This window comes from Ahaetulla prasina, chromosome 4, assembly GCF_028640845.1.
Source record: "Ahaetulla prasina isolate Xishuangbanna chromosome 4, ASM2864084v1, whole genome shotgun sequence".
Classification (NCBI taxonomy): Eukaryota; Metazoa; Chordata; class Lepidosauria; order Squamata; family Colubridae; genus Ahaetulla; species Ahaetulla prasina.
The window spans coordinates 141799972-141827859 of record NC_080542.1 but is presented as its reverse complement, the minus strand read 5'-3'; the positions used below and the strand labels follow the sequence as shown (position 1 = coordinate 141827859).

The 27888-nt window shown below is 42.5% G+C and overlaps 1 protein-coding gene across 13 annotated transcripts in view; it reads right to left on the bottom strand.

Annotated features, from left to right (window-relative positions):
* Positions 1–27888, bottom strand: part of XYLB (xylulokinase) — a 201322-nt gene that overhangs the window by 67266 nt on the left and 106168 nt on the right. For 12 of the 13 annotated variants that reach the window (XM_058184406.1, XM_058184398.1, XM_058184402.1 and 9 more), the window contains one exon: positions 2473–2531. In XM_058184406.1, coding sequence (XP_058040389.1) covers positions 2473–2531 — 59 coding nt within the window. Of the gene's footprint in view, positions 1–2472; positions 2532–16412; positions 17129–27888 lie in introns of those variants that run through there. The other variant, XM_058184411.1, reaches the window with a different exon arrangement.

Here is a 27888-nt window from a genome sequence, read left to right as displayed (position 1 = left end):
ATATCTGGGAAAACAAAATACTGAATTAAGTCCAGGAGTTTTGAGGACTATTAGAAGGATGGAGAAGATACTAGACCGAGATGAATTTACATGGTTACTTTTGCAAATCTTGTCTTTACCCATTTTTGGGAAAAAATAAAATCCCTATCCAACTTTTTGTCCTTGAGAAATACTGGTCTTTGGATTTCTTAGGTCCCCAACAGTATAGCCACAGAGAAACTAAGAGCAATCAGTTACTTGCAAATTATGGGCAGCAAAAAGGAAGGAGGCCATAGGACTGGGTTGAACTATTTCAATCTCACTTAAAACATTCACTGGGGAAAAATGCAAGGATGTTTAAATATGTAAAAAAAAAAGAAAAGTGAGAAATATTTGGAGCTTGGCATCTGCTAATTAGGCAGAATTAATTGGGTTGCTGACTTGGCTTCAACATTCCATTCAGAGTTCCTTCTCTTCCAAAAACCCTAAAATAAATTTCCTAAAAATTACATTCTCAACAGATCATTTCTGCATGCTCTATGATCTTAGCCGAGGTCAATTGTCGGCAGATCTTTATTTTTATTTTTTTATAATCCTGCAAAACATGGTGCAGGTAGCCTTTGACTTACAACTATTTATTTAGTGATCATTCAAAGTAACAATGGCACTAAGTAAAAGTGACTTACAACTGGTCCTCACACTTATGACTATTGCAGCATCCTTACTGTCATGGGATTAAAATTCAGGATTGGCAACCAGCATGCATTTACAACAACTGCAGAATCCTGGGGTCACCGTGATCATTGTTTGTGACCTTCCCAGCCAGTGTCTTAACAGTAACAGAGTTGGAAGGGACCTTGGAGGTCATCTAGTCCTACCCCCTGCTCACGCAGAAGACCTGTACTAGAGACTCAGTGTCTGACAAGCCAGTCAAAGGGAAAAGCCAAATTCTGCAATCATTCACTTAACAACCATCTTGCTTAGTGATATAAATACTGATCCCAATTGTGGTTGTGAGTGGAGGATTGCCTGTAACTGTTTTTTGTTAACAGGATGCAAAGAGGCAAACGTTACAGAACCTTAGACAGTTGCAATCAAATACAACCGTAATACACAATGCTAGTAACACTCAGACAATAGCAAAAGGTTCCAATAAAGTTGTGGCTTATTGACTGATCCCAGTTGTTGACTTTGAAAAGCATCTGCTTTAATTTGCCTTTTCTTGGAATTTACAGATATGAACCTCTGTGGTTTTCCGTCTACAGATAGACATAACCTTTTCTTCTTGGTGTCATGTCACAGTCCCACGATGTGTCAACTGAGGAAGCCAAAGGCCTCTTTCCAAGTGTGGATGAGCTGGACTTCATCAACACTGACAACAGGAAACCGTGGCTGAGAGAATAATTTAGGAAGGGCCCTTTTTTTTTTAAACTATCTTGCTTTCAAGTCCCTTCTTAAGTTCTCAAGAACTGCTGGTTCTCTGCGCAGAGTACAGACAGTCAGTGTGCTGCGAATAATACATTATATTTGCACTCTCACGGATTCTAAAGTTTCAAAATCACAGAACAACTCTGAATGACTGCGCAAACATAGAATCCTAGGGTTGGAAGAGGTCTTCTAGTCCAGAGGTCTTCAACCTTGGCCACTTTAAGCCTGGAGGACTTCAACTCCCAGCTTTGCTGGGATTCTGGGAGTTGAAGTCCTCCAGGCTTAAAGTGGCCGAAGTTGGAGAGCCCTGTTCTAGTCTAATCCCCTTCTCAAAGTTTATGCCATCCCGGTCAAATGATTATCCAGTTTATTCTCAAAAATCTCCAGTGATGGGAGCACTCACAATCAGGGAAGCAACTGTTCCACCAATTAACTGCTCTGTCAGAAAATTTGGAAATACAAACAAATAGGAAATAAATTTGATGAAAATTAATTTCTTACTTCTAGGTTGTGGGTTTCTTATCCTACCCTCTAGTGCAGAACTTAAAATTTTAAGAATTCTGGGAGTTGAAGTCCACAACTCTTAAAGTTGCCAAGGTTGGAGATGCCTGCTCTAGTGCCCTATAGAATAAGTCAATCCCTCTTCTCTGTGATAGCCCCTCAAATCCTGGAAGACAGCTGTCATAATCCTGCCTAATCCACCTAGTATGTAATATTTACGCATAATAGATGCTGAACAGCAGATTGTGCTTAGCAGGATCTAATTTGAGTGGAGGTTTCCATGGTTGTTTTCCAGACCAACTGGGGCTTGAGCCAGACAGATTCTTACCTAGGAGATCTACAGATGTACAGATGACAAGGACGGTAAATCCTGAATGGCCTTCCCTACAAATGGTCATGTAAACATCTCCTACGCAAATTTCACTGCTGGCTAATTGCTCCTAAGTCTCTGCCCACTCAAGACCTTGGTTCCCTAGTTTTGATTGTTGACTCAAGAGCTCACCAGCTGGCTAAAATGGCCCGCTGGACACTGACCTCAAATGCAAAAAAAAAAGCCACACTTACTTGTAAGATTGCCTTATTATGGGAAGCCCCGCCGGTAGCCAAGATTTTTGTGGTTGGCACTGCAAGCAAAGAAGGAATGAAATTAATGGAGGTAGGGCAAGATCCTATCTACATTACAGAAAACTATAACGGGCTACAACTTCTTAATGATAGAACTCATTAATAACGGCACTGAAAATACCAAAAGCTGACACATCTGTTAATTGGCTTAGAGCAGGGGTCTGCAAATTGGCTCTTTTAAGACTTGTGGACTTCAACTCCCAGAGTTCCTCAGCCAGCTTTGCTTCTGGGAGTTGAAGTCCACAAGCCTTAAAAGAGCCAAGTTGGCAGACCCCTGGCTTAGAGGGTTGGATATTGGCAAGTCAGGCGGGTCTGGCAAAGAGGATTTCATTCTGGTTCTGAATTCTGGCTTGGCCCTTCAAATGCCACGCAAAGCAATGAAGTTAAGCACTGGTATCAGACCCACCATTTACATAGTTGAGGAATTCTGGGAGTTGAAATCCATGAGTTTTAAAAGTTGCCAAGTGTGGGAGGCCTGCTTCAATCACTGCGCCAAACTGGCTTAATTTTACAGTGCTGTTTTTATCTTCTTATTGCCTCAGTGGGGCCTTTAAGGGTACAAAAAGAAATAAAAGAAGAGCTGTCAAGGCAGCAAACATCCGGAAACCATAGTAGTCTTCAGCATTCCTCCTAAATCAGATGCCAAGGAAGGTCTGGCAAAAGCCAAGGCACCCTTCACCAACTTTTCACAATGCATTGCAACAGCTCAGAATTTGTTTTTCAGATTTTTATCTTGCCATTTTTTTTTCATAGACCAGATTTAGTCCTCGACTTATACCAGTTCATTTAGTGACTGTTCAAAGTTACAATGGCACTGAAAAAAAGTGACACACGACCGTTTTCAGAGTTACAATTTTTTGCAGCCTCTTCCTGGTCACGTGATCAAAACTGAGACGCTTGGCAACTGGTTCGTATTTATGACGGCTGCAGTGTCCCGGGGTCATGTAATCCCCTTTTGCTTCCCCGTGGACAAGCAAAGTCCATGGGGAAGCCAGATTCATTTAGCAAGCATGTTACTATCTTAGCAACTGCAGAGATTCACTTAACGACTTTGGCAAGAAAGGCTGTAAAATGGGGCAAAACTCGCTTAACAAATGTCTCACTTAACAGATGAAATTTTGAGCTCCATTGTGGTCACAAGTCGAGGACTACCTGTACAGCTCAAGGATGAGAAGATACCTAACTCTCCTTCCTCCTTTTATTTTCCCCGGAACAACAACCCTGTGAGGAGTTAGGTTAAAAAAGAATGAATAGCCCAAGGTCACCCAACCAGTTTTTCATGCCTAAAATAGGATTAGAACTCGCCGTCTCTTGGTTTCTCAAGCCAACATCTTAACCACTACACCAAACTTTCACTCTCAGCAAACTTGTCCTAGCCTGCTGGTAAAGAATCTAAGGGCGATGGAGACCCAGCAGCCTAACAAAACTTTCCTTAATCGCTATAATACTGAAATGAGACAGATATCCAAACATTTTGGGGGTGGGGGTGGGGGTGGGGGGGAAATCTGCAGAAAGGTTGCATTAGAAGGACCGCCCTTAAGGGGTGCCACTTGGCCAAGTTTTCATCAGAAGAAGATCTGCTCTGAATTACCTCCCCATGAAAGTCAAGGAAGAAGTAGATTCTGGGAGCTGAAATCCTCCAGGCTTAAAGCGGCCAAAGTTGAAAACCCCTGGACTAAAAGACAGTGTTCTTGAAAATAGAGAGCATTTCACCAAGGCTGTCATAGCGACGCCATCTTTAACAGGATGTGTAACTTATGATTAATGGTTGTAACTATGATTTATTACCAATGACCCATTACTTGGTGTTAATACCACTGTGAAGTTACGCACTGCAGACTAATTTCTTGTCCGATCACACTTGGCCAATAAAAAAATTCCATTCCACTCCACTCTATTCTTGGTACTGCTCCCAAAGGCAGAAAGGTTAGAGAGAGAAATGTCAATGGAGATTCTCAGTCATCCAGGCCATGGTTGTCCCAAAAGTCCTTTTTCAAGAGGCAACTTGACTTTTTGGCTTTTCCTTGAAGATGCTTCGCTTCTCATCCAAGAAGCTTGTTCATGGGCGGTGAATGGAAGGATTTATACTCCTTGCAGACAGCTGGCCATTTTCATTCTTTTAACAAGTCTTTAAGGGCACCTGGAGGTTTATATGTGTCTTCAGGGTCATCTGACTGGTGCAAATGAGCGTGGAGCCTTCTTGGAACTATTCCTCACCATCCAGTCAAGAGCTGAAGAAGCTTCTTGGATGAGAAGCTAAGAGGCTTCAAAGAAAAACCAGAAAGTCCAGTTGCCTCTTGAAAAAGCACCTTTGGGGCAACCATGATCCTGGATGAAAAAGCACTTTTGGGTTAAAGAGAGAAGTTCCCCGATGATGGGCTCCAGCAGGGGTCCGAAAGCTCAGAAGAGTAAACCTCTGGTCCCGATGACTGACCCAGATTGGATCCTGCAACATTATCCTAGGACACGTATATTTGCCTTCATTCATGAGTATTGCTTTGCTCACGTACAACACCCAGAATCTTCGATGGCCTTAAATGGTATTATGAATATAGGAACTGAAGGCCCACACATCTGGAGGGCACCAAGTTGGAGAAAGTGCTTTACATTACACTAATTTAACATTGCCGTGGGATGTGGTATGACCTTGGGAGACAGGAGAAAGATCCGCAGAACTAGACTACAGACAGATAGATAAGAGACAGCTGAGCCTGCAGAAAGAACAGGCAGGGCAAACATCCCAGAAAGAACTCCCTCCTTAGTTTGTTGGACTAAAATGGTGAGAGAGGAAATGTTGCACTTTCACACCTGAAAAACTGTTAGTGTTGTGTCTGCGCCCCCCGAGCTGGGCCCCCTGCCAGAAAGTGACTTGGAAAGTGAGGGGGAAGAGCCATCAGGACTTACCTCAGGAGCACCGGCTTCCCTGGCTCAGCTCCAGGAGCCAGAGGCAGGCCAGGTGGAGGAGATAACGAGGCCTCCGTCCCCTGACTTTTTCCCTCCCCAGGCCACGCCTCCAGACCCAGATGATGGCAATCAGGCTTGGCTGGACCCTAGGTTTCATAGGCAGGAGAGGCGGGAACAACAGAAACAGGGATGCGGCAGGCCTAGGAAGGGCTGAGTCATGGAGCCACACCCCACAGGATATAAAAACAGCAAGGGCTGCTATGCCTCTTCAGAGCAGGCAAATCAACTGCTTGACTAGAGCTGAAGTACTGTTTGTTGACTCATCGGTATCGAGGGAGATAACAGAGGCACTTGGCAGACGCTCGCTAGTTTGCTGCCAGAGCTGATAGTGCCGGCTAATTAAGCCATCGCTCTGATGGAGGCGAGAGGGACAGAACAGTTAGTGTAACTTTACAATAAGGTTGGACTTAATATTTTTGGAATGCGCTTCTTCTTTGGGAGGCCTTGACAGGCTGACAGGCATAGCATGACTAACCATAAGTGGCCTGCTTGAATTTTCCGAAGTTGTCCACAAGGGAAGAACGAGAACGTCAAGATGATGGTTTCGATCACAGAGTCAAGTCTTATCTTTCTTCACGCAAATGTCCCCCTACGGAAACCTCTGCCTTCCTTTGGTGCAGGAACTCCCAATGCAGTCAAGACCAGCGCTGAGAGTTTGAGTGTCATCCACCAATAAATTTAATCAGAAATTTCAACGATGCACAAATTGGGTTTAAAAAGCCATTAGGTTCCACATCACTGTCAATAAATAACTCAAGCGCTCAGCCCCGGTAATCCCTTGGAGGAAACAAGTTTCAATTCTACTCGTACGCGGTGGCAGAAGCTTGCCAATATTTGTAGAAAGGTGTTACAAAAGCCACTGGAAAACCTCTGGAAACCACTACTCCCAGGAGACTTAAACAAACTAAGCAAGCATGCAAAGCCGCAACTAAAACCATCTCTTACGGTTTGGTCCTCATCTCCTTCTTCTGGTAGAAAAGCATCTTTGTGCTTTTCTACCAGACCTGCACACGGCATTCTGGGAAAAGAAGCGGGAAGTTGTGATGCAGAATGTCAGGGAAGACATTAGCAGCGATATCGCACTTTCTTAGGATTCACATATATCTGGGATTTCCAGGAGATTTTAAGGTAATCCCAGTGCTTCAGGAAACAGCACCTGGCCAAGAAACAGGAGCCAAAAATACAGCATTACAAGCACTCAACACCTAAGGTGGGAGTGTGTATCTAGGACAACTCAGCATGGCCAACTCACTGCAGCCAACTCGCCACAGGACAACTCACTGCAGGACACTAATATTGAAGAAATAGTGGAAGAATCATTAAAGAAAGGATACAAATGGAGGGACAAAATTAAATGTCCTCTTGTGGCTCAACAGGCTAATGCAGTCTGTTATTAACACAGCTGCCTGCAATTACCATTACTGCAGGTTTGAGTCCCACCAGGCCCAAGGTTGACTCAGCCTTCCATCCTTTATAAGGTAGGTAAAATGAGGACCCAGATTGTTGGGGGCAATAAAAGTTGACTTTGTATATAATATACAAATGGATGAAGACTATTGCCTTACACAATGTAAGCCGCCCTGAGTCTTCGGAGAAGGGCGGGATATAAATTCAAAAAAAAAAAAAATGTGAATGGCAAAGATTTTTTTTTTTTTTAAAAAAAAGATAATTATTTTAAACACTTGAATTGTTGAATTGTCCTGCAGGTGAATTGGCCATGGGGAGTGTCTGCACAAATTGGCTGCACCAAACTGTCCCATTATGAATTAAGGGGGTCCTGGTTCAACAAAAGTTCCCTCGGTCAACAATATCAATATCTGGAAGAACTGAAGTCCAGGCAAAGCCCCAGTAATAATCTAGAATCTAATACAGAGGATTGTGGAGTCCTTAGTGGTCTCTAAGCTTAGTTTGCTTGTATATGTTTCATTGCCCAGTTAGGTGCACTGATGATGTTACCTGGTAGAGTAATAAAACGTCTTCAAGAAAATAGCCAACTTCAGAGAGCACCAAGGACCCCACAGTTGAATCCTGAATTTCACAGATTGTCTACTCCAGAAAACCAGAAGAAGGGAGAAAATAATCAGATGGGGGGAGAAGAGTCTACTTGGGGTGGGGTGGGGTGGGGTGAGGTGGGTTGCGTTCCTGGCTCAAAGACTTGAGCTATTCTTCCACACCTGACAAAAGGAAGTTGAGTGATATCACAACATTTCCTTCCAGCCTTTTTTTTTTTAACTGTCCATCTCTCCTACCGCTTAAAGCAGGGGTGCCGAACTCAAGACATGTAGGCCAGGTCTGGCCCATGGGGTGCTTAGATCTGGCCCACAGGGCCGCCCTGGAAACAGCAGACCAGCCCGCGGTGCCTCGGCCAGCAAAAACAGGCTCCCAATCTCCATTTTCAGCTGGGATAGCCTCCTGTAACCCTCTGCCAGTGAAAATGGAAATTGGGAGCTCCATTTTCACTGGCAGAGGATTGCAGGAGGCCGTCCCAGCCGAAAACGGAGATTGGAAGTCCATTTTCACTGGCAGAGGATTGCAGGAGGCCGTCCCAGCCGAAAACGGAGATTGGGAGTCCATTTTCACTGGCAGAGGGTTGCAGGAGGCCGTCCCAGCCGAAAACGGAGATTGGGAGTCCATTTTCACTGGCAGAGCACTTGTGCTGCCACAGGCTCCCCTGATACAATTGATGTCAAGCTGGTCATGCCTACACTGGCCCTGCCATGCCTCCCCCCCAACCCCGAAGTCAAACACAACCCTGATGTGGCCCACAATGAAATCAAATTTCCGAGCAGCCCCAATTTTCTATTAATATATACTTTCTTTTCACTTTCCTTTCAATTTTACCCATTACATACCTATCATCATAATTGGGGAAATTGGAGAAATATTGGACAACAAAGGAGAAAGAAAGGAGAGAGGAGCAGAGGGTAAGACAGGAGAGGAAAAGGAGAGAGAAGAATGAGAAGGAGAGAGAGGAATGGGAGAAAGGAAAAAGGAGAGGAAGAAAGGATAGGGGGAAAAGAGCAGGAGAGAAGGTTAGAAAGGGGGAGAAGAATGGAGGAGTGGGAGAAAGGAAGGGAAATTAGGGAAGAGGAAAGAGAGGAGGAAAGAAGAAAGGAGGAGAGGAGAGGAGAAGGTAGGGAAGGGAAAGAAAAAAGAAGGAGAAGAAGTTTGTTGTAAAATGAGGGAAAAAGAAAGAGTAGAAGAGCAACCCCGAATGTAATTAAAAATTTATTTTTACATTTTTCTTTCTTTAGAAAATATAGAATAAAATAGAATAGAATTTTTTTTTATTGGCCAAGTGTGATTGGACACACAAGGAATTTGTCTTGGTGCATATGCTCTCAGTGTACATAAAAGAAAAGATACGTTCATCAAGGTACAACATTTACAACACAATTGATGATCAATATATCAATATAAATCATAAGGATTGCCAGCAACAAGTTATAGTCATACAGTCATAAGTGGAAAGAGGTTGGTGATGGGAACTATGAAACGATTAATAGTAGTGCAGATTCAGTAAATAGTCTGACAGTGTTGAGGGAATTATTTGTTTAGCAGAGTGATGGCCTTCGGGGAAAAACTGTTCTTGTGTCTAGTTGTTCTGGTGTGCAGTGCTCTATAGCGTCGTTTTGAGTGTAGGAGTTGAAACAGTTTATGTCCAGGATGCGAGGGATCTGCAAATATTTTCACGGCCCTCTTCTTGATTCGTGCAGTATACAGGTCCTCAATGGAAGGCAAGTTGGTAGCAATTATTTTTTCTGCAGCTCTAATTATCCTCTGAAGTCTGTGTTTTTCTTGTTGGGTTGCAGAACCGAACCAGACAGTTATAGAGGTGCAAATGACAGACTCAATAATTCCTCTGTAGAATTGGATCAGCAGCTCCTTGGGCAGTTTGAGCTTACTGAGTTGGCGCAGAAAGAACATTCTTTGTTGTCCTTTTTTAATGATGTTTTTGATGTTAGCTGTCCATTTGAGATCTTGCGATATGATAGAACCCAGAAATTTGAAGGTTTCTACTGTTGATACTGTGTTGTCAAGTATTGTGAGAGGTGGAAGTATGGAAGGGTTTTTCCTAAAGTCTACCACCATTTCTACGGTTTTGAGTTCTTTAGAAAATATATGTACATGTGTGCGATCAACTATACGAGAATGTTCATTTACAATATGTTTATAAGAAATAAAATTTTTATTAAAAAAATGAAATCAAATTTGACACCCCTGGCTTAAAAACATCTCAATTCTTCCTTGAAAACACGTCTCTGCCTCCCCTAGTTGCAAAACTGCTGAGCTAGCATTTTGAGCAGCTGAGATAAGAATGGTAAGAGCTGTGCATCTCAGTGTAGTAGACTAAAGAAGGCCTTTGGTCCTTAGCTAAAGGGGGGGAGTTTCTGTGCCATCCCTAATCTCTTTTCTTACTTGGAGTTGGTCTCACCATCTGGAAGGCATCCAGATGAGGGACCCTGCCTTAAATCTGGATCCATGCAAGGCATATTAAAATCTCTTTTGCTTCTCTACATTTTAAGCAAGGAACCATCGCTCCCATGCAGCTTAGAAGCCACGATACACATGTTTATCTTTTGGAAACCGGCAGCTGCGTAAAAAGCCTCTTTCTAAGAATAAAACACACATCTCTTCTGTCGGCCTGGTTATATAGATGATGGATCCTTCAAGCAGGAACCAGGTGGTAGTCATCTAATTCAACGGATGGATTCTCAGAATTGGATGCTGCTGTTGCCTAGCAACCAGAAGATACTTACAGCTTGGAAATTTAGCGTATAGAATCCAGTAGCCTATAGGAAAACCACACGATCTAATTTATCATCTTAACTAAGAGCAGGAAAGAAGCCATAATCCCAATTATGCACCGCTTTCCCTAACCAGATGCCCTCTAAATGTATATACCGATAGTCCTCAACTTATAACAGATCATTTAACGACTTAGGGTTGCTTTTCAGAGTTACGACTTTTGCAGCATCCCCAAGATCATGCGATCAAAATTCAGATGCTTGGCAAATGGTTCATATTTATGATGGTTGCCATGTCTTGGGGGTCATGTGATCCCCCTTTTGCGACCATCTGACCCAAGCAAAGTCAATGGGGAAGCCAGATTCACTTAACGACCATGTTACTAACTTGTCAACTGTAGCGATTCACTTAACAGCCGAGGCAAGAAAGGTTGTAAAATGGGGCAAAACTCACTTAACAGATGTCTCACTTAACAACAGAAATTTTGGGTTCAACTGAGGCCGTAAGTCGAGGAATACCTATACAACCACAATTCCCCAGAACATCCTTATAGGTAGCTTTTGACTTATGACCACAACTGGGAACAGAATTTCCACTGCTAAGCAAGATGTTAAGGAAGTTGCACCCAATTTCCTCATCTTTTCTGCCACGGTTTTTAAGCGAGTCATGCAGTTGTTAAGTGAATCCAGTTTTCTCCATTGATTGTGCTCGTTAGAAGCCATCTGGGAAACTTGCAAATGGGATTCACATGACCTGGAGATGTTGCAACCACTGTCAACACTTGCCAGTCGCCAAATGTCGAAATTTTGATCAATGATAGTTGGGAATGTTGCAGGGGGTTTCCAGAGGTTTTTGAAAGAGAAGCAAAGCTTTCAATGTCTGCCAAACCCTCAAAATAATATTGCGCTTTTGACATGTATTGCAAAAAAGAAATATCCAGAGGCATTCCACATCTGCAAAACATTTTTTTAAAAAAAGGAAGAAAGGCTAATGGCTCTCTTTAAACTAGCCATTTTTCAGCCAGATTTCAGCATCCGGAATTTCTAGAAAGCTCAAAAGGCTAGTATTCCAGATTGGGAGAGGCCAAAAAAATGCACCATGGGTGACCCTCTTGTACAATGAATATATCCTATGACTCTTTTGCATCCTATGATGCAAAAATAAGAGAAATATTAGATTGCCACAATACAAAAAAGATGCTGAGATTCTAGAAAGAGTGCAGGAAAGAAAGCAACAAAGATGATTAGGGGGCTGAAGGCTAAAATTTATGAAGAAGTCTGGCAGAAATGGGCATGTGTAATTTAATGAAAAGAAGAACAAAGGTGACATAATAATAGTGTTCTAATATTTGAGGGCTGCCACAAAGAAGAGGGGATTAACATGTTCTCCAAAGCGCCTAAAGGCAGGACAAGAAGCCATGGATGGAATGGATGGAAACTAATCAGCCGAATTAAGGAGAAATTTCCTGACAGTTAGAACAATTCATTAATGGAATGACTTACCACCAGAAGTTGTGGATGTTCCATCAGTGGGGTTTTTAAAGAGGGATTGGATAACTATTTGTCCGAAATGGTATAGGGCCGTGATGGCAAACCTATAGCATGCGTGTCAGAAGTGGCATGCAACGCCCTCTTTGATGGCATGCAAGCATCGCCCCAGTTTAGCTCTGCTGTGCATGCCCGCGCGCCTCCCACCGGCCAGCTGGTCTTCAGGTCTCTACTGTGCATGCGTGGGGCGCGTGCGGGGAGCTGCATGCATATGCATGGGGGCAGAGCACATGTGGGGGGTCACCCGTGTATGTGCAGGAATGGAGCAATGTGGGGGTGCATTTGCATGGGGGTGGGGCGCATGAGCAGGGGCCGCATGCACATTGCATTTTGGGGGTTTGGCCAGAAAAGGTTAGCCTCACTGGTATAGGGTCTCCTGTTTGAGCAATGAGTTGGAAAAAGGAGACCTCCAAAGTTCCTTCCAACTGTGTTATTCTGTTAAAATAAAAGAAAATCCTCTCCAGATTTACAGAGGGGATCTGTAAATGGATATGAGGGGAGGAAATGATAATTGCCCCAGATAATTGCAAGTAGCCACAGTTCCCTTCCATACGCCTGCTTCTTGCTAATAGACATGCAACCTATGTGCACCCTTGAAGATACTTTGTCTTTGGCAGCTGTCAAATGTCCTGTGGGAAGCATGTAGAATAGGTTGTTCATATGCAGGTCTCTATTTTTAGATTCCTACGCATTATCAATATTCTCCACATTCCCAGAAATAGCATGAAATGTTGACTCCTCCCCCCCAAAAAACCTCACTTACACACTCTCTCTCTTTCTCTATCATAAGGCTTCCAGGAGTCCAGAATGCTTGGTAGGCCAACGAGGTTAATTATACAATGAATAAAATAAAGTCCTCGAATAAATTGGGCATTTAATAGGTAACGGAGCAAAAGCTGACAGGAAGCCAAAAAAAACCCCATGAACCTGCAAAGAAAAGAGACTTAGGTGATATCTGTTGTGAGTTTCATCCTAATCATTAGGATAGTTCTCAGCAATGGGCTGGACAAGGGTGCAAAAGTGGGAGGGGTTTCATGCTACCACAGATTAATGTATAGACATCTTCAAATTGAAATGCAAAACTTGTTTGAAATCAGTGAAGCCACACTTTAGGGAGCAGCATGAAGAGCAATCCACATAATTAACAATATCCAGCAAAATTCCTCCCTTGGAAGAAATGTTATTCTGCAGTCCTTTCCTACTTCTGTTTTACTCCAAATTTGTTGGGGCGCCAATGCCACTGCTATGTTAAGGGTGAAGCCTAATGACCTCAGTCAAACTTGTGAATGCAAATTGAGCCAAGGTTGTTATCCCTATGATTTGGGGGAGATGGTAAGCAATAATTCCTAGGAGAGGATTAGAAAACTGACAGTGCAATTTTCCACTGATCTGGAAATCAGAAACATACAACTGTAATGTTTGCCTACACCAGGAGTGGGGAGTTATGGCCCTTTTATGACTTGTGGACTTCAACTCCCACAATTCCTGAGCCAGCCTTGCTGACATTTGCTAGACCAATTCTTGAATACAGCTTGCCTGTCTGGAACCCATACCTCATTTCGGGCATTAATACAATTGAGCGTATCCAGAAATATTTTACAAGAAGAGTTCTCCACTCCTCTGATTACAACAAAATACCTTATGCCACCAGACTTGAAATCCTGGGTTTAGAAAATTTAGAACTCCGCCGCCTTCAACATGACATGAGTTTAACTCATAAAATCATTCGTTGCAATATCCTTCCTGTTGAAGACTACTTCTTCAATCACAACAATACACGAGCACACAACAGATTTAAGCTTAATGTGAACTGCTCCAATCTCGATTGCAGAAAATATGACTTCAGTAGCAGAGTTGTTAATACTTGGAACACACTACCTGATTCTGTGGTCTCTTCCCAAAATCCCCAAAGCTTTAACCAAAGACTATCTACTATTGACCTCACCCCATTCCTAAGAGGTCTGTAAGGGACGTGCATAAGAGCACCAGCGTGCCTACCGTTCCTGTCCTAATGTTCCCTTTGATTGTATCCAATTTCGTATAGTTATTACATACTTATGCTTATATATATGCTTATTCATTGTATAGTTATTTCATGCTTATGCTTATATATACTAATGTGACAAATAAAATAAATTAAAATAAATTAAAAAAAGTCATAAGGGGGACATAGTTCCCCACCTCTGGTCCACAAAATAAAGTTTAAGATACAAATTTCCTGAAAAGAAGAATGTCTGTTGAGATTCAGAAGAATAGGCAGTATACAGACACCCAGTTTGTTCAAGTGGTTAAAGCACCAGGCTGTAAACCAAGAGATGTGAGTTCTAGTCCCGCCTTAGTCATGAAAGCCAGCTGGGTGACTTTGAACCAATCACTGGGAGACAGTGAGTTCTAATCCCGCCCCAGGCACAGTGGTGTATTAACCATTAAGCAGACTAAGCACGTGCTTAAGGCACCAGGCCCAGAAGGGGCATCACAAAGTTGAGAAAGAAAGGGGAAAAAAACCAAATGAGGATTTGTACAGTATGTACAAAGGAGGGGGGCACCAAGATTTGTCACCATTGAACCTTAATCTACCACTGCCCAGGCATGATAGCCAATTGGGTGATTTTGGACCAATCACCAGAAGATAATGAATTTAAGTCCCTCTTAGCCATAAAAGGACAGGTCCTGAAGATGAAACTCAGATACTTTGGTCACCTAATGAGAAGGAAGGACTCAATGGAGAAGAGCCTGATGCTGGGAAAGATGGAGGGCAAAAGAAGAAGGGGAAGACAGAGAACGAGGTGGCTGGATGGAGTCACTGAAGCAGTTGGCGTGAGCTTAGACTCGAGGATGTAGAGGATAGGAAGGCCTGGAGGAACGTTGTCCATGGAGTCACGATGGGCCAGACACAATTTTGCAACTAACAACAACAAGCCATAAAAACCAGTTGAGTAACTTTGGGCCAGTTCCTCTCTCTCAGCCCAGCTCACCTCACAGGCTTGTTGTAGGAAAAATAGGAGGAGGGACGATATGTTTTGAGTTGTTTGTAAAAATAATAAAGGTGGGGATACAAATCAATTCAAATAAATAGGAAATAACACAAGTAGTCTTCGACTTACAACCTATTGCTTAGCAACCTTTCAAAGACACCATAGACACCACCACCCCATAATATTTACAACCCGATTCCAAAGTTTTGACACCCCTGCAGTTATGTAACAGCATACTGAGCACTTGGCAAACACTTGCGTTTACTACCGTTTGCAGCATCCCAAAATCAAAAAATGGTATTCACTTCTAGTTTACAGCAAAAATGCTTCATAATGAATAACAAGTTCACTATTGTTAAGTGAGCGCAATCATGGTGCTCTCTTAGCAACTTTCCCCCAAGAGGGTGTAAAATTGAGTCGGTCACGTGGGAACTGACCCAATGACAAGCTACGGCCGTAATGGGAAGGCTCCATGATGGTCATAAATTGAGGACTGTCTCTGCTTAGCTGATATTTATTTTATTTATTCATTTATTCAATTTCTTATAGCTGCGCAACTCCACCAAATGACCTGGCTGGCCTATAATTCTAAAAATACAAAACCATTAAAACTACTAAAAATCAGTAAAACAGTAAAATTCAGTTCAGACTGGATTTGGCATTTTTATCCACCCATCATGTCCTTCCTGAGGACCTAGGAAAGCCAGATGTGGATGTTCAATGGTTTTAAAGGTTAACATCGCAGGATGTAAACTGTTCCAAGTAAAGCTGCCTTTTGCAATTGACTGATGCTGAATTTGTCAATGGCGAAGGTGTTCAAATGGTGCTCCAGCTGTTTTGGGACTGCATCCAAGGTGCCTATTATTATTGGTACTGCCTTTGCTTTCTTTTGCCACAGTCATTCTATTGCCATTTACAGATCTTTGCATTTTGTTACATTCTCCATTTCCTTCTCTTCTATTTTGCTGATTATTATTTGGCCACCATTATGGTTCATGCTAAGCATGAAAAGCTGAATTCTGCAATTCTGTGGTGGAATGGCTCCATTATAGTCCTAAATTGAAGATTACCGGTACATATATTGCTAAATAAAGAACTGGAGGGATGGAAAAATCTGAACCCCATCTGCTTGTATGGGGTGGCTTTGCCCCCTTGCAATGATACGTCTCTCTTCCAGGCTTTGTCCCAACTCAATTAAATGCAGCCTCAGCATTAAAAGTTTCCCTAGTGCTATTTTAGAAGACAGACAGACAGACAAACAGACAGACAGACAGATAGGATGATAGATAGATAGATAAATAGATAGATGGATGGATGGATGGATGGATGGATGGATGGATGGATGGATAGGAGGGAGGAATGATAGATAGACAGACAGACAGACAGACAGACAGACAGACAGACAGACAGATAGATAGATAGATAGATAGATAGATAGATAGATAGAATAGATGGATGGATGGATGGATGGATGATAGATGGATGATAGATAGCTAGATGAACAGACATATTGATTGACAGGTATAAATAAGCAGACCACAAACAGATAGATAGACAAATTTAGATAGATAGACAGATAGTCCAGGATTTATTTATTTATTTATTTATTTATTTATTTATTTATTTATATCCTGGCTTTACTATTTTTACAAATAACTAACACAGATAATACTCCTTCTTCCTCCTATTTTCCCTACCATAGCTTTGGGTGAGAGAATGACTAACCTCAAATCACCCAGCTGGCTTCAGTGACTAGGTCGGGACTTGAACTCATAGCGTCCTGCTTTCTAGACTGGTGCTACACCCTTATACCAAAACTGGTTCTCTATGATGTATCTCTAAATGACAGTATTTGGTGATATTATCCTAGCAGCTTAAGTTATGGCGCCTTCAACCCGGGTTGGCTGAGCTCTAAGGTGTGGCTCCTACTCAGATCAGCCATGCACGAGAATTACAAGCATTGGGAATCTGAGTCAGTGCTCAAAAATAATATCATCATCTGTTTCTTACCCAAGGACAGTGGTTTGCCTTTCAGAAAATATCAGTGTTTGTTGCCTGGCGGCCTTGAATTATTCATCAAGCTCCGCCACTTTCTTGTCCAATTCACTTTGTCATTTCCCTCCAACTTATTCCCAGCAGCTCTGATGAAAATATAACACAATAACACCTGCTTACAAGAGGCATTCAATTTACTACATGCCTTGATTGAAAAGACATTTCCTCTGCTCCCAAGTTAAAATTAGATGCTCTTTTTTTAATGGAAGATTCGTGTTTTGGGGTAGAGTACAGCAACGTGATACACAACGCGGCAAGACTTCCTCAGCAATCTTATCCACAAAACCTGAAAGTTTTGTCCTTTTTCTAAGAAAAGAAAAGAAACATGATATGACATTGGAGCAAAGTATGAAATTCCACCCACAGCCACAAATAGTAAGCTGACTTTAAATTAAGAGTTTCTGGAGAATTGTGGGCAGACTGCTGTACACAGAGACACGACTTCCCACTCCTGTATCCAAACTTGGTCCCTTGTTTTTCAATCTCCATTCCTTCAGCTAGAACTTTCTTTTCCAACCAGATGTTCTCGATCCTCAGATAGACGTTTGTGTGTACGCAACCTTGGATAATTTGGCAGCAGCACCTAGTTGGCCTTGGACACCCAATGAGTCTTCCCATCTGCAAGAAGGGACGATAACTTAGCTGGCCATGAAAAGGAAAATCAGGGTTGAACAGCCTTAGTCCTTAGGTGGCAAAGCACAAGGAAATGCCAAGGCAATCAACCAGATGGAGAAGTAAAACAGGTTGAAGGTATCTACGTCATCTACAACGGTTGAGTTTGATTTACTGATTTTACGTGTCAGAAGTCAGCTGGGAAGGATGCAAATGGTGATCATGTAACTCTGGGATGCTGAAAACCATCATAAATACATGCCAGTTACCAAGGGCCTGAATTTTGATCACATGGCCATGAGGATGCTGCAGTGAGTTATGACTGTAAGTCACATTTTTCAGTACTGGTGTAACTTGTATAGTCACTAAATAAATGGTTGTAACTTGAGAACCACTTGTAGAAACTCATGATCTTGATGCAAACAAGGCATGGTAGTCAAGCAGATCTCTATGAATCTCTCTTTAGGATGCCTGTCATGGGCAGAGGATTAGTTACCACACTTATAGTAGGTTTGGTGGTTTGTAGGTCTTGCAGGCTCATTAGATTCATAATGAGCCTGCAAGACCTACAAAGAAGACTACACAAGAAGATAGTGAGTTCTAGTCCCCCATAGGCTTGAAAGAGGCTGGGTGACTTTGGGCCAATCATCAGGAGATGGTAAGTTCTAGTCCCACTTTAGGCATGAAGATCAGCTGGGCCAGCAACCGTCTCTCAGTCCAGCCTATCTCACAAGTTTAAGTGGGGAAAGCAAGAGGAGGATGGAATATCAGATACATTCGCCGCCTTGACTAGCAGGTGACAAAGGAAAGATATAAATAATTAAAAAAGTTACAAGATATCAAAATCAGGGTAAAGCTACCCTTTCCATTCGTATAATACAAATTTCTCCCTATCACAATTTCCACACGATGTTAAAAAAAAAACTAGCAAAGTTTCATTCAATATTTAGTCCTAGTTATTTTATTTTTAAAAAAATCTCTCTTTAGAGGAAACTCTAACCATTTCTTCTTCTGGCAACCTTTCAATTATGGTAAATTTGCAAATAAACTCTTGGACTCAATTCTAGACACCATAGGTAGTAAAACTAGAGTAGCTGATGTGAATTCTTCCTCCACCCACCCAATCTATTCCAGTCTTTTCACAGCTTTTATCCAGGTTCACTGCTTCCCAGCAAGTCTGATCAGTTCTTCGGTGTACAGAAATGAATGACATATTTGCTAATCGTCCCATTAAACTTTCCACCTTTCGGCATAACAAAACCCGTACCCACCAAATGACTTTTTCAAGGACACTTCAAGGCATCTTGATTTTGTAAACAATCAACCCAACCAATGAGTTGACACCCTCTGTGTTTATTCAAAATGTGGTGCATATATAAATACACACCACACACATACAAGGCAATCCTTCCAATAACAGGGAAATGGAGCAATTATTTTTATTCTAAGAAATGGAAAGTGCAAAAGAAGAAGATGCAAACAGTCAAGGAAAGAATGCTGACTTAATGCATTTTTACCCCCAAATTGATTCGACATTCTGAAAATTATTGTGAGGGGCAGGGGGGACCCTAACATAGCTTTCTCCAAAGAGGTTTCCTTCAGCTATGCTAAATGCTTTATCCAAGGTAGCTGGTAATTCTGGAAGCTGCAATCCAAAACATCTAGAGCAGCGGTCCTCAACCTGTGGGTCGGGACCCCGGTGGGGGTCGAATGACGATTTGCCAGGGGTTGCCTAAGACCATTGGAAATATGGGAAGTATACTTGCGAGTCGAAGAATCGCGAATTCGACTTCAGGCGCAATGAATTAAAAAAGAGAGAAATCTTTGCCCTGATGTCTCCCTCTCTAGCCAGCTGCAATCACTCCCAATCGCTAGCCTAATCTGGTTTCAGGTGCGATAAACTTAATAGGGGAGGAGTCTCCGCTTTAATGCCTCCGTCCTCAAGGCAATCGCAAGCAGTTCAGATGGCCAGCCAATACGGCTTCATGCGCGATAAATTCAAAAAAACAGTTTGCCGCTTTTTTTCCCCTTCTGCGGCTGCTTTGGCGCGCTGAGATCGCTGCCTAAAAAAATAATTTTACGGTTGGGTCGCCACATCGTGGGGAATTGTATTAAAGGGGTTGCAGCACTATAAAGCTTGAGAATCACTGGTCTAGAGGGTATGTTGCTGAACACATGTTTTTTTCGTTGCCATTTAATAAAGAAATTTGGTATTTGTCTCCTCTTATTGTTTTGCAAATGGGGACATTAGCAAATACTGGTGTTGAAACTATGTTTTTCCCCCCAAATAAATTAATATAATATGTGAACATAGCTCTAATAGCCCTCAACTGTCAGGGAATAGATCTGGAATTTGAGAATGCTGTGGAGTATTTCACAAAATGGCTGACCCAGGAGGCCTGAGCTGATAAGAGACATCAACTGCCAAAAATTCATTAAGCTAAAAGGGAGGCATTCCTTCCAACTCACCAGAGATTAAGGCAAAACCCGTCTGAGACAGAAAGCAAAATTCAGAGATAGTACAATACACAATAAAGCAATGAACCTATGTTCCAAATGCCAAATTTTTCTCTTCTCAAACAACAAAATTCCAATTTCACATAAGCAAAGGGATAATGTTCAGAAACCGCAAGACACAGATAACTTTTAAAGGAAAAATGAAGCTAAGTAAACATAAAATCAGGAGAAATGGGAGATGCCAAGGAACGTCCTTGGGAGGTAGGGTGAAGGAATTCAACTGCCCCATTCAAAGCTCTACCGTTGTAATAAACTCTCAGTCAAGGAGGAAAAATCTACTGGAAGCTCTCCACATTCCATGTTCCCCTTGATGGACAGTGATAGTGAAAACCACATGGCAAGGTTTTAGACAAGTATGACCAGTCAACTTCCATTTTGCAGCCAACTTCAGAAGCTTGTGAATCAAATGACTACCTTGAACTGAACACACTCAAAACCGTAGAAATGGTGGTAGACTTTAGGAGAAACCCTTCCATACTTCCACCTCTCACAATACTAGACAACACAGTATCAACAGTATAGAAACCTTCAAATTTCTAGGTTCTATCATATCGCAAGATCTAAAATGAACAGCTAACATCAAAAACATCATCAAAAAAGGACAACAAAGAATGTTCTTTCTGCGCCAACTCAAGAAGCTCAAACTGCCCAAGGAGCTGCTGATTCAGTTCTACAGAGGAATTACTGAGTCTGTCATTTGCACCTCTATAACTGTCTGGTTCGATTCTGCAACCCAACAAGAAAGACACAGACTTCAGAGGATAATTAGAACTGCAGAAAAAATAATTGTTACCAACCTGCCTTCCATTGAGGACCTGTATACTGCACGAATCAAGAAGAGGGCCGTGAAAATATTTACAGATCCCTCACATCCAGGACATAAACTGTTTCAACTCCTACCCTCAAAACGACGCTATAGAGTACTGCACACCAGAACAACTAGACACAAGAATAGTTTTTTCCCGAAGGCCATCACTCTGCTAAACAAATAATTCCCTCAACACTGTCAAACTATTTACTAAATCTGCACTACTATTAATCTTCTCATCGTTCCCATCACCAATCTCTTTCCACCTATGACTGTATGACTGTAACTTTGTTGCTGGCAATCCTTATGATTTATATTGACCATCAATTGTGTTGTAAATGTTGTACCTTGATGAACGTATCTTCTTTTATGTACACTTAGAGTATATGCACCAAGACAAACTCCTTGTGTGTCCAATCACACTTGGCCAATAAAAAAATTCTATTCTATTCTATTCTATTCTATTCTATTCTATTCTATTCTATTCTATTCTATTCTATTCTATTCTATTGAGTAATATGGAAGAATGCCATGCATTGTCTAACGAGATTCTCAGCCATCCAGGTCATGGTTGGTTGTCCCAAAGGTGTTTCAAGAAAGTCCAGTTGACTTCTGGAACAGCACTTTTGGAGCAATTCCATGCATTCATTAAGAACTAAGACAGGCATATGCAGAATTCATCCCCTGAAGAGTTGAAAAGGCCTTCCCATGCAGCTCCAGAAGTCTACCGATACATGACCTGCTTTGAAAAGGAATTGTGGAAAGCTCCTAAGTTGAAGCTGATAGGCTTCCAGCTTTATAAGCTTCTTATGTTCTTCAGTCTAGATCTAAATAAACAGCCTGCTCCACTTATAAACTCCCCTACTCCTGTTATAATGTCATTAAGCCTCTTAAGCTGACAGTTCCCTCTTGATTCTGGCTGGTAGGTTTTTCTTCATTCCACAGAGACATTTGCACCCTGGACACATATACAGGATATTTATATTTTAATCAGCAGGGCCCAGGGAGCTGGGTGGAAGGTGAAATGGTAGGAAGCTTGGCATAAAATAATAAAGAAATCCAGTTTCTGCAAACCGAAGATTTTGCTCCAGAAGCTGCGATCAGCAACAACTTCTAAGAATGGGGTGGTTTTTGTCTGCAGCCACGTATGAGAAAGAGGATCAACCAGTAAACCCTCCAGATAACTTCATGGGACCCCAGGGGGAAAAGACACTTCTGTGGGGTCCTTCTAGCACTATCATGATTTTCTTCTTCCAGACATTTCATTACCCAAACTAGGTAACATCATCAGTGTTAGAAGGAAGTGTGTTAGGTCTTGTTTTTATATACTAGTCGCTTGTCCTGTTAGTGGGAATGTTCTTGGTGGATCCTTGATTAGACTATTGTTTTACGATTAGCTTGTTTGTTTGCAACAGTAGTTCCTTGATGGGGATTTACTTTACTTCTTGATTGTTGGTCTAATATTAATCTTGGCGTCCATCTCCGCTCTTATAGGTATAGATTGCTGGTGAGAACATGTTTCGGCTTCTTGATTATCTCTTTTGACAGATATGTAGAAGTTGTTTATGTTCCTGTTGATGGCCTATTTAGCTGAACGGTAGACCTCCAGGAATTCTCTGGCATTTTTGGTCTTGGCTTGAACTAGGACCGTGATGGCGAACCTACGGAGCCATATCGGTGGGCACGCGAGCGTTGCCTTAGTTCAGCTCTGGTGTGCATGATTTTCAGGCCTTCTGGCCCCACCGGCAGTCAACAAACGGGCCATTACCGGCCTCCAGAGGGCCTCAGGGGGTGGGGAAGGCCGTTTTTGTCCTCCCCAGGCTCCAAGAAAGCCTCTGGAGCCTGGGGAGGGCAAAAAAATGGGCCTACCGGGCCCACTGTGCCATCACATGCCAAAGGCGGGGGAAGCACAGGGATCATACGCGTATGCGCAGGGGGGGAAGGGCACAATGAATTATGAGTGTGGACACACACATGTGTGACACACACACCCCACGCTCCTCCCGCTTTTGGCACATGATGGCAAAAAGGTTAGCTATCACTGCTCTAGGATGATCCCTCCCACCAACACCGGCAGAGGAAGGACCAGTTCAATCCTGAGCTACAAATATTCTCTTCTATCAAGACAGCTCAGCTGGGTAAGACCAAAGGAACCGAAGCGATTACTTATCCGGTTGCAGGTAAACGTTGGCTGGCTTCTTTTTTTTTTTTTTAATTTGAATTTATATCCCGCCCTTCTCCGAAGACTCAGGGCGGCTTACACTATGTCAAGCAATAGTCTTCATCCATTTGTATATTATATACAAAGTCAACTTTTTATTGCCCCTGGGTCCTCATTTTACCTACCTTATAAAGGATCGAAGGCTGAGTCAACCTTGGGCCTGGTGGGACTTGAACTTGCAGTAATTGCAAGCAGCTGCTGTTAATAACAGACAGATTTAGTCTGCTGAGCCACCAGAGGCCCTAACACTTTTCCTCCAGGGGACTCTGGCTGCAGCTCTTAAACAAATATCTAAAGATGTCGAGCCACCACCTTCTCTTGTGGACTGCAAATAAAAATGCAGAAAAGTCACAGCTGCGGCCAATTTGCATCACAACCTTGCTCACCACAGCTCTAAAAGAACCATTAAGTCGGACTGCCGAAAGAGATGCTACCAGAAATACCAGCCACAGGAGCCTGTGCTTGAATCAGCGTCCTAGGTCTTCTTCCTAATTGAAGAGAAAAAGTCTAGAGCAGGGGTCTCCAACCTTAGCAACTTTAAGACTTGTGGACTTCAACTCCCAGAATTCCTCAGCCAGCTTTGCTGGCTGAGGTATTCTGGGAGTTGAAGTCCACAAGTCTTAAAGTTGCCAAGGTTGGAGACCCCTGCTCTAGAGTCATAAATCTACAATGGATTATTACCCCATCTAAACAAATATCATTTTGATGTGTCTGGGACCCTCCAATCATCTTTTTCCAAATATGTGGATATTTGGGCAGAGCAGCGAATTCTGGAGATGCATTGGTTAGCCTCCTTAAGGGTGGACAATCTGGGATCACAAGAAGCTTTCCCTCATTTCTTCTATTTATTATAGTGCGCGAGCAGGTTTTTTTTTTACAGCACACAAATACCCTTTCACGCATGGTTTGGAAATGATGGCATTAAATCACAAAGGAGTGAGATTTGCAAAATGACACCAACCATACAAAGCAGAGGGCAAAGAGTTTGTGCGTCCGTTTGGCCAATGTTAGGATTTAGCACCAGGATTAGAATTGCCATTCAGCCAGGTGGTGGAGAGGAAGGGACATCCGCCCCCCCACACATACATACTCAAAAAAATAATAATCATCAAATCCTTAAGACATCCGCATGGCATTTTTAGCTGCTCAAGGAAACAGAGTTCTGCCAGTACCAATCTTGCAACTATATCCATTGAGGCATCCATAATGCCGTCTTCTACAAAATCAGCATACGCTCAGCTTTTAAGCACATAATTCAGCATTTTCATGAACAAGGAACTTAATCGTGCCTTCATTTTAAAAATCAATGAACGCTGTCCCCTTGCCAGCTCAGGAATTTACAACAAGCAAGCCTGCATGTGGAAGCATTCATACAGTCAGTGTTTTGCACCTGGTTACCTGGTGCAAAGTATATATTTTTTTAACATAACCCCTTCCTACATAGAGTTATGGGGATATTTCACAAAGGTGCATAGATATTTTCCCCCTTTGGTTCCGAATCTGCAGAAAATGAACCAATGTTCGTTTTAAAGAAGATTAAAAAGAAAAAACCTAAAGGGGAAAAAAACCTAAAAAGCCCATCATCTTGCCATATCTTCAGGTTCACTGCTAAGAAATGATCAATAGGAATGATCAAAGAAATGGTGAAGCATACAAGAAAATAATTCCACGTTGGCCTTTGAGAATTAGTGTTGGTCGAGAGCTTGGCTTAAGAACCATCCCCTCCAATAGTTCATATCTCACAGGAGGCTCATAAGCCTTCCTGGATCAGGCCAAGACTAATTCTAAATCACCATTTGGTTTCTCAGAGTAACTGGTAATGAAGGATGATACCCACCCTGGAGGTAACACAGGGTCTCTAGACTGATGGATCTGTCCTCCATGAATTTATCCAGTTCCTTGTGAAAACCATCTAATCAACCATCTGTAGAGATTCTCAATCATCCAGGTCATGGTTGTCCCAAAGGTGCTTTTTCTGGAGGCAACTGGATTTTCTTTCTTTCTTTTTTTCTTTTGAAGATGTTTCACTTCTCATCTAAGAAGCTTCTTTCTAACAATTGCTGTGATTTGCTTAACAACTGCAGCAAAAAATGTTCATAAAAATCGGGTGCGACTCACTTAAGTGCCTTGCTCAGCAGCAGCAAATTCTGGTCCCAATTGTGGTCATAAATCAAGAAATACTTGTAAAAAAAGGATTATTGTGGTCTCTTTGACACCCCTACATCAAAACTGAGTGGCCCTCTCTCAACAGAGGGGGAGGGATGTGACATGATCTATCTCCAGTCCCTTCCGCAGTTCAAGAAGGCTCCACACCCATCTGAACCACTCGGGTGACTCTGAGAACACAGATAAAACTCAACAACTCTCTAAAAGGATGCAAATGACCAGCTGCCTGCAAAGAGTATACATCCTTCCATTCCCCGTCATCCAGTCAGAGCTGAAGAAGCTTCTTGGATGAGAAACGAAATGTCTTCAAGAAAAAAAAAACCAAGAAAGTCAAGTTTTCTCCAGAAAAAGCACCTTTGGGACATCTAATTAATTCCCATGTCTTGGCAGGCATGAATTCCAGAATCTTTTTCTCTTGTTGCTCGTTCAACATTTCCATCTAATCAAGTTAGTTGGATAGTACCGGTCCTAGTATTTTGGAAGAGGAAGAAAAAATACCGCCTAGCCGAGTGATGGCTAACTTTTTTCTCCTCGGGTGCTGAAAGCGTGCGTGCATGCACGTGTCCACACCATAATGCAATGCCCCCTGCGTGCCCCTCCCCATGCATGACCTTGCGACACCCATCCACCCCGTTGCCCCACCCAACCCTCCACAAATGTGCACACGACACCCGCCCCCGCACCACATTTTGGGCCTAGTAGGCCTCCTTGAAGCCCATTTCCGGACTTCTGGTAAGCCTGTTTTTTGCCCTCCTCAGGCTCCAGAGGCTTTCCTGGAGCCTGGGGAGGGCAAAAACAGCCTCCCCGGCCCTCCAGAGGTTGGAAAGGCTCATTTCTGGACTTCCAGGAGGCCTGTTCTTCACCCTCCCAGAGCCTCCACACGAGCCCTGGATGTAACTTGGCATCAAAATGGGCTGCGTGGAGACTCCTGGGAGGGGAAGGGAAGAGCGTCATGGGCATAGCCAGCCCAAAATCAGCTAGCCGGCGTACGTACATGCACACTGGAGCTGACCTATGGCAACGGCTCACGTGCCCGCAGATCTAGCTCCATAGGTTTGCCATCACGGGCCTAGTCCATGCCATTCATACATTTATACACCCTGATTGTACCAAATATCTTAGTCTTGTTTGTAGGAAGATGTTTAAGCCATCAGATCATTCAATTCCACACTTTCCTCAGTCCTAATAAACAGTGTTTCAGACACAAGTATACTGTAAATTTGTATCAGGGTTTTATATTGTAAACCTTTCCTAATGAACCGTACATTCAAAAGCAAGCCACCTGGATACAGATAGTCCTCAACTTACAACCATTCATTTAGAGACTGTTCAGAGAGTGGTGCGGGTAGCCTAGAGGTAGTGCACGCATCTCACAATCTGTGAGTTGTGAGTTCAATCCTAAATAGACGCAGTTATTTCTCTCTCTGGGCACGATGAGTATATATATCTGTTGATGAGTATATATATGCTGAATTTTATAACCCTGCACTGGCGACAGGAAGGGCATCTGGCCAGTAAACACTCAGCTCCATTCAGTTGCCCAGACTCCACCCCTCAAGGGATTATGGGATCATTAAAAGGAGATGATGATATGGAGACTGTTCAGAGTTACAACAGAAATGAAAAAAAAAATGATTTGTGATCATTTTTCACACTTATGACTGTTGCAAATCCCCATTGTTACATGAGCAAAATTTGGACGCTTGGCAACTGATTCACATTTATGATGTCCCAGGGTCATAGGATCACCTTTTGCGACCCTGCAAAGTCACTGAAGAAGCCAGAATCACTTAACAACTGGGTTACTAACTTTTATTTATTTATTTATTTATTTGCATTTATATCCCGCCCTTCTCCGAAGACTCAGGGCGGCTTCCACTATGTTAGCAATAGTCTTCATCCTATTTGTATATTTATATACAAAGTCAACTTATTGGCCCCAACAATCTGGGTCCTCATTTTACCTACCTTATAAAGGATGGAAGGCTGAGTCAACCTTGGGCCTGGTGGGACTAGAACCTGCAGTAATTGCAGGCAGCTGCTGTTAATAACAGACTGCATTAGCAGTCTGAGCCACAGAGGCCCAACTTAACAACTGCAGAGATTCACTGTGGCAAGAAAGATTGTAAATGGGGCAAAACTTAATTAACTGCCTCACTTAGCAACAGAAATTTTGGGCTCAGTTGCAGTTGTAAGTTGAGGGCTACCTATATGTTCCTGGTGATACGTTGGTATAGTATTTCTGATAACAATATGGAAATGACTGCCATCAATCATCTGGAATTTATTGCCAATTCCCATCCAAACATTAACTGAGCCTGAACTGTTTAATTTGTAAGCTTAAACAAGGTTGCTTTCTTGAGATCATCAAGATAAAATACATTACATTCACTAAACTTTTAGGAACAGTGTGAAGAAAAGGATTTATTAACTATGTACAACTAAATGCAATGAGTTTGTCTGTTGGTACCCACAAGTCAGGCCAAACATTATACCACAACAATTTTTGAATCCACTGACTTAAAAGAATGTATAAAAAAATCCAGGACATTACTTTTTGTGGAATTGAAATTTCCCAAACCGGTTTAATTCACAAAGGAGTCCATGCAATCATGCGGTCTGACATTCCCTGCCAGTTTCCTTCAAACAAAGTCAGTGGGAAGCTGGCAAGAAGTCACAAGCTGCTCCTGTTCCCATTGCTTTTTTTTTTGGTCTGCCTGTGGTCTTTCTGTTTATCTGTTT